Genomic DNA, 11,983 nt, shown 5'->3' with positions numbered 1-11,983 from the left:
AAATGAATTTCAGGGAAGATGTGCACTGGAATACCAGTGAAATCACAGGTCCAGCTCTTTCCCCCTATTCTATATAAAGTCTTGGAGATAAAGATTAAAAAAAAAAAACAAACAAAAAACCCAATAGTCCTGCCTTGGAGATTACTTTTTATTGCAGATACTAACACCCATTTCTTGAGCGTTTGAAGGTTTACCAAGCACTTTCCTCCAAACCACTGTGGGAGGCATGGAATGTCAATTAATACATCCCAAAAGAAATGGAAACTAAGGAAAAGAAGGAAACAGTTTCTTAAGCGCCTACTATGTGCCAGGCACTGGAGTGCTTTTTACAAATATTACCACCTCATTTGATCCTCACAACAATCCTGGAAGTTAGATTTATTATATTTTACAACTGAGGAAATTGAGGCAGACAGAACAGTCTGAGGTGGGATTCAAACACAAGTCTTCCATACTCTGGACCAAATCCACTGTGCTCGCTGCCTACTACATGCACAGAAAAAGCCACTCCACATCCGGTTCTTTTCACTGTATCATGAAGACGCCACCAACGCTGATGAGAGTGGAGCTCCTCTCTCTCCCCNGCTCATATAGCTCACTATATATATATATATGTATATATATATACATATATATGTATATATGTGTGTATATATATATATACACACACATATATATAAATATATTTATTTATAATTTATTTATTTTCTTGTTTGTTTTTTAAACTGTTAACTTTTGTGTATTGGCTCCTAGGTGGAAGAGTGGTAAGGATAGGCAATGGGGATCAAGTGACTTGCCCAGGGTCACACAGCTGGGAAGTGTCTGAGGCCGGATTTGAACCTAGGACCTCCCATCTCTAGGCCTGTCTCTCAATCCACTGAGCTACGCAGCTGCCCATTTGTTTGTTTTTTGCTTGTTGTCTCCCCAGTTAGATCATAAACTCCCTGTGGGCAGGGATTATCTTTTGACTCTTTGTATTCCCCAGCTATAGCTTGGTGCCTGGAACATGGGAGGCCCTTAATCAATATTTATTGAGTGATTGATTATAGATAGTAGTATGGTGGAAAAGATCGCATCAAAAATTTAACTATCAGCTCTAGAATCTCCCCCATTAGAATAGAAGCTCCTTAAAATATTTTACACTAATACACACATAAAATCTGTATCTGATCATCTGTCATCTCAGGGAGTGGAGAGAAGAGGGAAGAAGGAGGGTGAGAATTTGGCTGAAACTTTTTTTAAAAAGCTAAAAAATTAGGTTTTTTCACATCATTGAGAAAAAATAAAATATATATGAAAAAAAGAGTCGAGTAGAAGCTCCTTGAGGGCAAGGATGGCTTCCATTTTTTTGCTTTTCTTTTTATCTTTTAGCAACTGCAGGTAAATGTTGACTGACTGGTCTTAGCAGCCAGGGCTGAGGAGGTCAGTGTTCTCCAGGTCCAGTTGGTTCCCCAAGGCTCTGCACCTCTGGGCTCAGCCGCTAACCTTGGCTTTCTTTGGCTCCCTACAGACGATGAGAAGATGCTGGTGGAGCCGGCCTGTGGGGCCGCCCTGGCTGCAATCTACAGCAAAGTAGTACAGAAGCTCCAGAGTGAAGGGAAGCTCCCTGCCAAGCTGAACAGCGTGGTGGTCATCGTGTGTGGTGGGAGCAACATCAGCTTGGATCAGCTGCAAGAGCTCAAAGGGCAGCTGGGAATGAAGACCAGCTGAGCCCACTCCCACAGACCTCCTCCAGCACCCCTGCCAAGCACCCCTTCTTGGGACTGGAGTTTTATCCAGTGCCTTATTCTGTTATTATTATCGTTATTATTATTGCTCTTCTATTGTGGTTGTTAGAGGGGACATCTACGTGGGGCTGGAAGAGTAGGAGGGTCCGGGCTAGGGAGAGGGCCTCCAGCCTCTTGGGGACCCCTGGCTTTACAGGGAAACTCTGGCCCTCTCCTGGGACTTCTGCCATTTAGCCCCACTGGACTCCAGCCCTTCCACCAGCCCACAGAAACTTGGGAAGCCCAGAGATAAAAGATGAGCTGGGTGGGAGGCAAGTGGCTCAGATGAGTGAGAGGGCTTTCATGTGGGTCCCTGTCTCTGATTCAGATTAGAAAGAGGGGCTTCAGGATTGGAAAGGTCAAAGTTGGGCAGGGGAGTGAGGAGCATTGGGTTTCTCTTCTCTGTAACCCACTCCTTTAGGCTTGGGGAATTAATCCCAGGTTCTACTCATTTCTCCTTTTATAAACCCTTCCCTTCTGTCTTAGAATCAATACTAAGTATGGGTTCCAAGGCAGAAGAGAGGTAAGGGCCAGGCAGTAGAGATTAAGTGACTTGTCCAGGGTCACACAGCTAGGAAGAATCTGAGGCCAGATTGGAACCCAGGTCCTCCCAACTCCTGGCTTGGCCCTCAATCCACTGAGCCAGTTAGGTGTCCTTGCTCATTTTTCTAATGTCCAAATGCTTTAATTAATAAAAAAGAAAAAGAATGATTATCTATTTATGAAATGCAATCTCTGGGTCTGTTATTTCCTTGGTGTCTTTTCATTCCTGTTCCTGCAGGGATCTTAAAGCGCTTTATGACCCCAGGAAGGAATTTCCCAAATAAGTGGCAGATGCTGAGGCAAGTGCCCCCTCACTCTAGCTGGTTCTCTTGGAGGAGCCATTCCGGGTCCAGGGAGACCTGGGAAATAAATAGGTTTTGCTGAAATTTCTGACCTAAAAACACTGAAGAGAACGAAATTCAGGAATCAAATCATTCCATCTCCCTGTCCCAGAAGGGGCAGCTGCTGGCTATAGGAGCTCCCACTTCCTGCAGGGGACACTGTTGACCAGCAGGGGACGCTGTGGTGCTACCTACCAATGGGACGAGAAGGGTTGGCTGAAGGATGCCACACTCAAGCTAAGGACTGTGGGAAACTCTCAGTGGGACTTTCAAGTTCAATAAACACTAACCTGACATCCCAGCCAGGAAGACCTGGTTTCAAATCCTGACTGATCTATGCTGCCTAAATGAATTTCAGGGAAGATGTGCACTGGAATACCAGTGAAATCACAGGTCCAGCTCTTTCCCCCTATTCTATATAAAGTCTTGGAGATAAAGATTAAAAAAAAAAAACAAACAAAAAACCCAATAGTCCTGCCTTGGAGATTACTTTTTATTGCAGATACTAACACCCATTTCTTGAGCGTTTGAAGGTTTACCAAGCACTTTCCTCCAAACCACTGTGGGAGGCATGGAATGTCAATTAATACATCCCAAAAGAAATGGAAACTAAGGAAAAGAAGGAAACAGTTTCTTAAGCGCCTACTATGTGCCAGGCACTGGAGTGCTTTTTACAAATATTACCACCTCATTTGATCCTCACAACAATCCTGGAAGTTAGATTTATTATATTTTACAACTGAGGAAATTGAGGCAGACAGAACAGTCTGAGGTGGGATTCAAACACAAGTCTTCCATACTCTGGACCAAATCCACTGTGCTCGCTGCCTACTACATGCACAGAAAAAGCCACTCCACATCCGGTTCTTTTCACTGTATCATGAAGACGCCACCAACGCTGATGAGAGTGGAGCTCCTCTCTCTCCCCACCACCACCTCCTGTCCATTCCTTGCCAAAGCTTGGATCCTGCTAGCACCCGCCCCCATTCCTCCCCTCACAGAGCCAGACTCTCATCTCCTCTCCCTTGTATTACCTCAATAACCTGCTCTCTGGCCTCCCCACAACTCACTTTACTCAGGAGCTGGTGATGTTCCCAAATCCCAAATCTGACCGTGCCCCTCCCCAACTCCATTCTGGGGGCCCCCTATTGCCTCTAGGGTTGAATATAAACTCCTTTGACTTTGAAAATCCTTTACAAAAGGTCCTCAAGCTCCCTTTCCAGTCTTCTGGCTGTTCCTCGCATATAAGGTGCTATTTCCCACCTCCATGCCTTTGCACTGTCTGTCCCACATGCCCAGAATCTCCCACTCCCTTCGAGACTCAGCTCCAGCACTAGTTTCCACATGCAGCCTTGTGCTGATGGCCCAAGTCATGAGTGCCCCCCTTTCCAAAGCCTTAGCTTTATTTTGTACATTAACATGTACATAGACCATGTAACGTCCTCGAGGCATGTGTTGTTTCATGTTTGGCTTTCTATCCGGTGCCTGGCATGTAGTAGGTGCATAATAACGGCTTGTTGGTTAAGGAATCAGCTGCCTGGGACGGGCAGTTTGTGGAGAGAGACCTGGGTTCGAGATCTGCCTCTCATTTTCCCATCCCCTGAGTAAGTTTCCTCCTCTTTAAAATGAGAGGGTCCCACTGGCTGGGCTCCCCCCAGGGGGAGTGCAGCCTGCTGTCAGCCTTGGGGAGGCTGGACTATCCAGATCAGAAGAGAAACAAGGTTTGAGGAGGAATCACGGATTTCTTTAATAAACAAAGGAAAGAGAAGAGGATGGGGAGGGAGGAGAGGTGAAGGAGCAGGCAGCTGGCACAGCTGTAAACATTTCTGCACTGATTAGTAGACCTGAGTTCTAGTCCTGGCTCTGAAACTGAGATGAGTCGTGTGAACTTACACAAGTCACCGACCACCTTCTTCTCCATTAAAAATGAGGGGATCATAGGAAATAATGATAATAAACAGCAGTGAGCATCTACATAGTGCTTTAAGATTTACAAAGCGCTTTACCAATATTGTGGGAACTCGAGACTATCATTATCCCCATTTTACAGATGAAGAAACTGAGGCAGACAGAGGTGAAGTGACTTGTCCAAGCTGTGTCTGAGGTAGGGTTTGAACCCAGGTCTTCCTGCCTCCAGGTCCAGTACTGTATCCAAAGGACCAGTTGGAGTCCCTTTGAATTCTAAATTGCATTAATCAAAGAAACGGGCATTTATTGAGTGGGTATGTTCAGAGGCTACAAGAGTCCTGGAGGAATGGCTCGCCTTCTCCCACTCCCACCACCACCCCTGGCCCCTTCTCTGCTGCCCCCCTCCCCATGCCTCGAACATTCTCCTTCGTTTCTGCCTCTTTCTTGGCTTCCCTGAACTTCTAGCTAAAATCTCTCCTCCCACAGGAAGCCTTCCCTGATCCCCTCAATGCTGGTACCTTCCCTCTGTCATTTGTCCCCCATCGGTCCAGCCTAGAGCTTGTTGCTCCATGGCATTTGCAGGTTATCCCCCCATTAGATGACAGGTCCCAGAGGCAGCTGCTTTGTACCTTTCTTGGTACTCCCAGGAGGTAGCACACAGTAGGTCCTTAATGCTTACTGCCTAGGATGGATGCTGGACGGTGATGCTCCCTGCCTCAGATGGGGCCCCAGGAGAGCCCCAGCTCTACTATTCTGGGCGAGGCCCCTCCAGGGATCCCCCTAACACACACACACACACACACACGCACACACACACACACACACACACACACACACACACAGTTAACCCTGGGAGAGCCAGGAGTCCTCCTACACTCCTTCCAACAAGAAGGCAGACATAACCATCTGGCCTGCCCCGACACCCTGAAGTCATCCAGAACCCCATTTTCCCAGGCAGTGGCTGCCTCTGATTTGCCAGTGCACCCCAAGAACCCTGGGCTTTGCAACTTCCTCTTTGCTGAACCCCAATAACCACTAGGCCTCTCTATCTACCCCACCGTGTATAGAAAAGGGGATCGTCTTTTCTACTTTGTTTTGGGCATAGAGATGTCCAAGAGAACCACGGCCTTGGAATCAGAAGGACTCGAGTTAAAATCCGGACTCAAACACTTGGGAACTGTAGGACTGTGGGTAAGTCACTTCACCTCTGCCTCGGTCTCTTCCTCTGCAAAATGAGGATAATCAGAGCACCTACCTCGCAGGGTGGCTCTACCTGGACGTTGTTGGTGACTCTTCCCGGGGCTGGGCATAGAGCAAAGCCTTTAAGAAATACATCCTCGTTTATTCGTTCCTTTGTTGTTCTAGGCATCGGGATACAAGGACAAACGGGAATTAGCACCTGTCCTCTAGAGGCTTACAATTCCGATTTTCAGCCTGAAGCCGGCGGGGGTCCCTCTCTGCCTTCTCTTCTCAGAACCTCCCCAATTCATAGCAAACTGCTGCGGCGCTCGCTCTGTCCTCACTGCCCACGGCTAGCTGTCAGAGCGCGGGAAGGGGCAGCAAAAAGCCAGCCGGTCCAACGGCCTGTTTTTCAGATGAGGAAAGTGAGGCCCAAGAAAATGAGGCGACGAGCCCGATGTCACAAATGGAAAGGTGCGGCCAAGGCCCCAGTCAGCCTTGCCTAGCTGCAGGTCTGCTTCTCCAGGAGCCCCAGCCCCTTCCTAGCCAACAAAAGCCCGACCCCCTCCAAAAAGCAGAGCAGGGTTGGAGGGGATCAAGTCTCCGGCTTTTAATTCCATTTGTGGCCCGGCCCCTGCAGGCTGAGGATGGGGGGCGTCTGAGTGTGGCAGAGCCCAGCCCTGGGAAGGGAAGGCAGACAAGGGGCAGGGGGAGGACCGCAGCCTGGGTCCCAGGACCTCTGCCATCTCCACGGAGGTAGCTGACTTCCCTGCCCATCCCTCTGCAAGGCTTCCGGGGCAGGAAGTACGGACAAGCCTTCCCACCCCTACCCCCAAGAGGCCCCGGCCAGCGAGAGATGGCGCTAGGAGGAGGGGCCCCTGAGCCATGAGGGCTGGGTGCTAGGACGAGGGGGGAGGGATGAAGGGGGAGGCAGATGTCACCGAGGGGCCCCTGAGCCATGAGCCTCCCCCCCCAGATCCCCGAGGGCCCGGCTTTCCTGTCCAGAGATCCCGTTAGGACAGCATCAGGCATTGGAGGCAGAGCCCACAAGCCCAAGCAGTCACCCCCAGCAAGCAGAGGAAAGGGGGGCAGCCCCAACCTGGGAGCCCCAGGAAACCCAAAGCCCCCAAAGCTCCACGTTCAGGGTTTCAGGGGAAGGTCTGGTGCGGTTAGGGGATAACTAGGATTTTTTCCCAATTTGTTCCTGAAGGACAACCCAGTAGAGGAGGCTGACAGTATGGACATAGAAGGGTCTCAGTAAGCAGAGCCAAAAGTGGGAGGGTGCCTAGAAAGGTGCAGGAGGGAGGAGCCGGCTTCCTCGCTGAGACGGGTCTGGGGGAGGCAGTGGTGGGCTCCTCAGAGTCCGGCAGATCCTTGCGGGTTTCAGCCACAGAGTGACGCCCGGGAGCCCCCTCCCCTCCCTTCTTTCTCCAGGAAAGCCAAGCTGGCTTGGGAGAAGTGGGTTCAGAGGCTGGAGCCCAGGGCTCACCGAGAGCGGGGAGGGGGGCTGTGGAAGCGGCCCCCAAGGCCACCAGGACCTCTTTGGACAAGGCAGATGGCTCGAGAGCCAGTGAAGCAGCAGAAAGCGGAGGGAGCTCAGCCCTCCAGGCCTGGCAGGCAGATCCCTTGGGCTTCCAGGGCCAGACAGACAAGAAGTCAGCCAGGACGGGTGGGGGGAGAGGAAGAGCCGAGTTCCTAAGGGCACTGGGTCGAGGGTGGGACGGTGGAAGGAGGAGTCGGTCCCCGGCTTCACTCCCACCAGACCTTGATGGGGGAGAACTTCCAGAGGTCTGGATGGCCCATGTGCAACAGCTTGTCGAAGGGTGATGAGCTCCACTGGAAGGGGGGCAGCTCGTCCCACGTGGGGCCACTGACGGCAATTAGGTGGAAGTCTTTGGACAGCCCATAAGAAGTGACCTGAGAAGAGAGGCAGGCGGGTGACCCCGGGCGGCCAGCACCAGGACCCCATCCCACCTCCCAGGACTCTTCCCGGACCCCACGCCGCCATCCAAAGGCCTGGGTCTGAGTACAAGGGGGCAGGGGATGCCCTGGAGGCCCCCCAAACCTTCATGTCGATGCCTCCGTGGGATCTCTGGGAGAGCGCAGAAAAGGGGTACGTCCCGTTAGCTGGGTTGAGATCCGAGCGGGCAGAGATGGCGTTCTCTCCATTCTGCAGTGGGGTGCAGTTCTCACAGCGGGACAGGGGGTCGTAGGGGAAGTTGTTGAACCTGTAGAGGAGAGAGGCGTCAGAACAGCCCGCCCTGAGAGGCAAGAGAGGGCTCAGGGTGGGGGCCGAAGGGAGCTACTGCTCTTCCAGGAGGATCTCCAGGACCGCTCAGGGGGCCTCGGCACAGCCAAAGGACTGTGGAACCCACAAAGCTCGGCTACAGAGGCAAGAAATCAAAGATTACAGCACACAAGGCGGGGTACCAGGCCTTCAGAAGACAGGCAGAGGCACGAGCACAGGAACGGTTTTCAAAAGAAGAAATACAAACTATTAACAACCACATGAAAAATATCCAAATCATTACTAATAAGAAAAATGCACATGCAAACCCCAAAACACCACCTTCACACAGCTGGCAAAGATGATAAAAGATGGACTAGTGAGGGCTAGAAAAGAGGCCCACTAAGGCAATGCTGGTGGAACGCGAATTGGTCCACTCGTGCTGGAAAACAATGTGGAGTTATGAGAAGCCACTAACTGTTCAGACATTTTGATTCGGCCCATCGCTAGAAATATACCCAAAGACAGAAATTATCTACCTACACCGAAGTATTCGTAACAAAACTTTTTATAGTACCAACACAAAAGTGGGGAGGGGAACATTAACTAGAGATGGGTAAACTGTGACATAATTTGTAATGGAATGTTACTGCCCTTTAACAAACAACGAACACAGGGCAGCTGGGTGGCTCAGTGGATAGAGAGCCAGGCCTAAAGTCAGGAGGACCCGGGTTCAAATCCAGTCTCTGACATCTTCCTAGCCATGTGACCCTGGGCAAGTCACTTAACCCCAAATGCCTAGCCCTTGCCTTTCTTAAAGTTGCTACTAAGATGGAAAGTAAGAGTCATTAAAATAATAATAATAATAATAATAATAATAAAACAATAAACATGAAGATTTCAGAAAAACATAGAAAGACTTAGAAGAACACATACAGAACAAAGAAAAGAACCAAGGTGGTAACAGACACAATTACTAACAGATACAATTATTGCGACACAAAACAGCAAAATTCCGAGGTGATGTTTGTTTCTTAGACGTCAAACACAGTTTTCTTTTCTCTATAAGGACAGAGTGGGTTATAAGTACTCAATGCCAAGTGTTTGTACTATGTCAAACATGCTCAATGTATTTGGTTTCGGGTTTCTTTGGGGGGAGAGAATTACCTTTGTTACAAGGAAGGGTTCTATGCAGTGAAGGGGTTAAGAATGAGAAAGTGACAATCGGTAAAGAGGAGGCAGCTGGGGGACTCAGTAAATTGAGAGCCAGACCCAAGATGGGAGGTCCTGGGTTAAATCTGGCCTCAGACACTTCCCAGCTGTGTGACCCTGGGCAAGTCACTTGGCTCCCGCTGCCTCATCCTTATCAAGTCTTCTGCTACTCAGTATTGATTCTGAGAAGGAAGGCCAGGGTTTAAAGACAGAGACACAGAGAGAGACAGAGACAGAGAGAGACAGGAGAGACAGAGAGAGACAGGAGAGACAGAGGGGGGAGAGAGACAGAGACAGAGACAGAGAGAGAAGAGGGTGCAGGTCAGAACCTTGGTCAGTGGGCACCACAGGATGATTAGCCAGCAAAGGAACCCAAGCAGGAAGAGTCAGACAGAAAAGAAGAGAACCAGAAGAGAGCAGCATCCCTGGGAGGAAAAAGAGATCAACTCAGTTTTGTTTTGTTTTGTTTTTTTCTGTTTTGGTTTTCTCTGCCAAGGAGACCAAACTTTACAGAAAAGAACAGAACAAAAATGGCTAATGGGGAGTGGGAGACACACAGAATGAATAAGGGGATAGTAAAGAAGAACCTGGCATACTTTGCTGAATTCAGATCACTTGGCCCAAATGAACTACATCCTCAGGGACTCAAATAAGCTGGAAGATTCAACTGTTGAGTCACAGTCCCCCCCCCCCCAAAGAATGTGGAGAACAGGAAGGGAACCACAGAATGAGAAAAGCGCAGATGTCCCAAGTTTCCCAAAGAAGAGAAGAATAGTCTATAAACTCTAAACCGGTAAATTTGACTTCAATTCCTAGGGAAAAAACCTCTAGGAAGTACTGTTAAAGGGATGGTTTGTGAATGCCTAGAAAAGGAAGCTGGGATTACAGAGATTGGCGAGCCTTTGTCCAAAACAGGCCATGCCAGACTTCCATCTTCTCCTTTCTTGACAGGTCACTAGATTAAGGAAAATGCTGCTAACAAAAGTCACATAGATTTTAGTGAAGCACTTGGCAAAAAGTCTCTCCTGCTAATTTGTGGAAGAGAGATATGGGCTAGATCAAAGGTGTGAGACGCAAATAGAAATGGGTCTCTGTGAACTGCATATTGACTTTAAAAAATCACAAAATAGCATTGTTTATGTTTTATGGCGTTTTTACTTATTTTTTTAAATATCTACTGGTTTGGGGCTCTGAGTTCAACACCTCTGGATCAGATCATAATATAGTTAGGTGGATTATAAATGGTTGATCAGACTCTCAGTTGTCATTAAAGGTTTGATCACTGGAAAGGAGGTCTCCAGTGGAGTGCTTTAGGGATCCATCCTTTCCTTGATTCCATTCTATTTTTAGTAATAACTTTTATTAGCAGAACAAGGACACATTTATCAGATTTGGGGAGGCGACGGAAGAAAACTGGAAAACAACTACAGCCTCTGTTTACAATCAAAGAAAAATTTCTCCAAGCACCAAAGTTCCATACTCTCATTGGATTTAGAAAGAACTATAAGAGATCACCTAGTCCAACCTGTTCATTGGACGGCTGAGGAAACCGAGATCCAGGCAGAGGAAAGGACTTGTGGGTCCCATTTCTACGGGGCAGAGCCACATCTCGGAGTCGGGTCCCCTGACAGCCATCCAGGGTTCTTTCCAGCACACACCACCCTTCTGCCTCGAAAACAGTAAGAGCCAAGTCGGGTCCTGACCTCATAAGGCGGATCATGGAGTCCATGTCATGCACCAGTGACTGGTTGCGCTCAAAGATCCGGGCTCGGGGGCTCTTCGTGTAGGAGAACCAGTCCCCAAACTTCTTCACCAGGTCAGGCATCCCACTGGCATTGAACACCGCCTCAAAATACCTGGAGAGGAGAGGAGAGGCAGCCAGGGAAGGGGTGGGGACGTGGGAAGGGGGGTCCTCTCCAGGCTTCACAGACAGGGAAGACACCAGGGTGGAAGTCTTCGAGAAGAGCCTGGGGAGCCCCACGGCACTGCCCCGGCGGGTCCCCCCCTCCCGGGCACTCACAAGCCCTAACAGTGACAGCATGAGGGCTCGGGGCCCCTCCATCAAAGCCTGCCACTACAGGTTAGGAAACGGAGGGCGCAGAGAGGGAAAAGGGCAGAATCCATAGCAGGGCTGACATTACACCCTGCCTTCTGGTTCCGAGGTCCACATTCGGTCCAGAGCACAAGATATTCTGAAGGTGTCGAGAGCTGGGTGCTGTCATTCTCAGTTACTTTAGCGCAGCTGGGGGTGCATGGGGGAGTGCCTGGACCTGGAACTCGGGGCCACTTCCTAGCTGGGTGACCCTGGGCAAGTCCCTCACCCCACTGCCCAGCCCTGACCGCTCCCTGTCTTGGGGCCTGTATTAGTGTCGATTCTAAGGGGGAGGTGAGGCCTAGAACGACATCACTGAAGGTGGCACCCCGCATCAGAGCAAGGACTGCTGGGGCTGCAGTGACTGTTTAAAATGGAGAATTTGCTGTTTTATTGCTTTAATGCGTGGGGTCAGTTTCCTGGTTATATTTTAACCCCGTTTGGGCCACACTCGAGTAGGCCGCATGTGGGCTAAGGCAATGGCCTGGGAGTCGGGAGGACCCGGGTTCCAATCCCACCTCCAAGCCTTTCGAGGACCGGAACCTCCCCTCTGTACAATGGTGGGAGGGCTGGGCCCGAGGGGCAGTGAGGCCCCTTCCGGTCCGAATCCGTGAACTTCCGGACACTTATCCGGGCAGGGCGATGGGTGCAGAGCGCACCGGCAGAGCACCTGTCCTCAGGGGTGCTTCGGAGAGGGCCGGGCGGCGGCTGGGGG

The 11,983-nt window shown here is 50.0% G+C and overlaps 1 protein-coding gene across 1 annotated transcript in view; it reads right to left on the bottom strand.

Annotated features, from left to right (window-relative positions):
* Positions 1-5,879: 5,879 nt before the first annotated feature.
* Positions 5,880-11,983, bottom strand: part of PLBD2 (phospholipase B domain containing 2) — a 26,273-nt gene continuing 20,169 nt past the window's right edge. The window contains exons 10-12 of the mRNA XM_044685437.1: positions 10,880-11,032; positions 7,803-7,965; positions 5,880-7,654 (exon numbers count right to left, since the gene is read on the bottom strand). Of these exons, the coding sequence (XP_044541372.1) occupies positions 7,487-7,654; positions 7,803-7,965; positions 10,880-11,032 (484 nt within the window). The 3' untranslated portion in view covers positions 5,880-7,486. The remainder of the gene's footprint in view (positions 7,655-7,802; positions 7,966-10,879; positions 11,033-11,983) is intronic.

Source organism: Gracilinanus agilis, chromosome 1, assembly GCF_016433145.1.
Source record: "Gracilinanus agilis isolate LMUSP501 chromosome 1, AgileGrace, whole genome shotgun sequence".
Lineage (NCBI taxonomy): Eukaryota > Metazoa > Chordata > Mammalia > Didelphimorphia > Didelphidae > Gracilinanus > Gracilinanus agilis.
The sequence above is the reverse complement of the archived record's forward strand: the minus strand, read 5'-3'. Positions and strand labels throughout refer to the sequence as shown.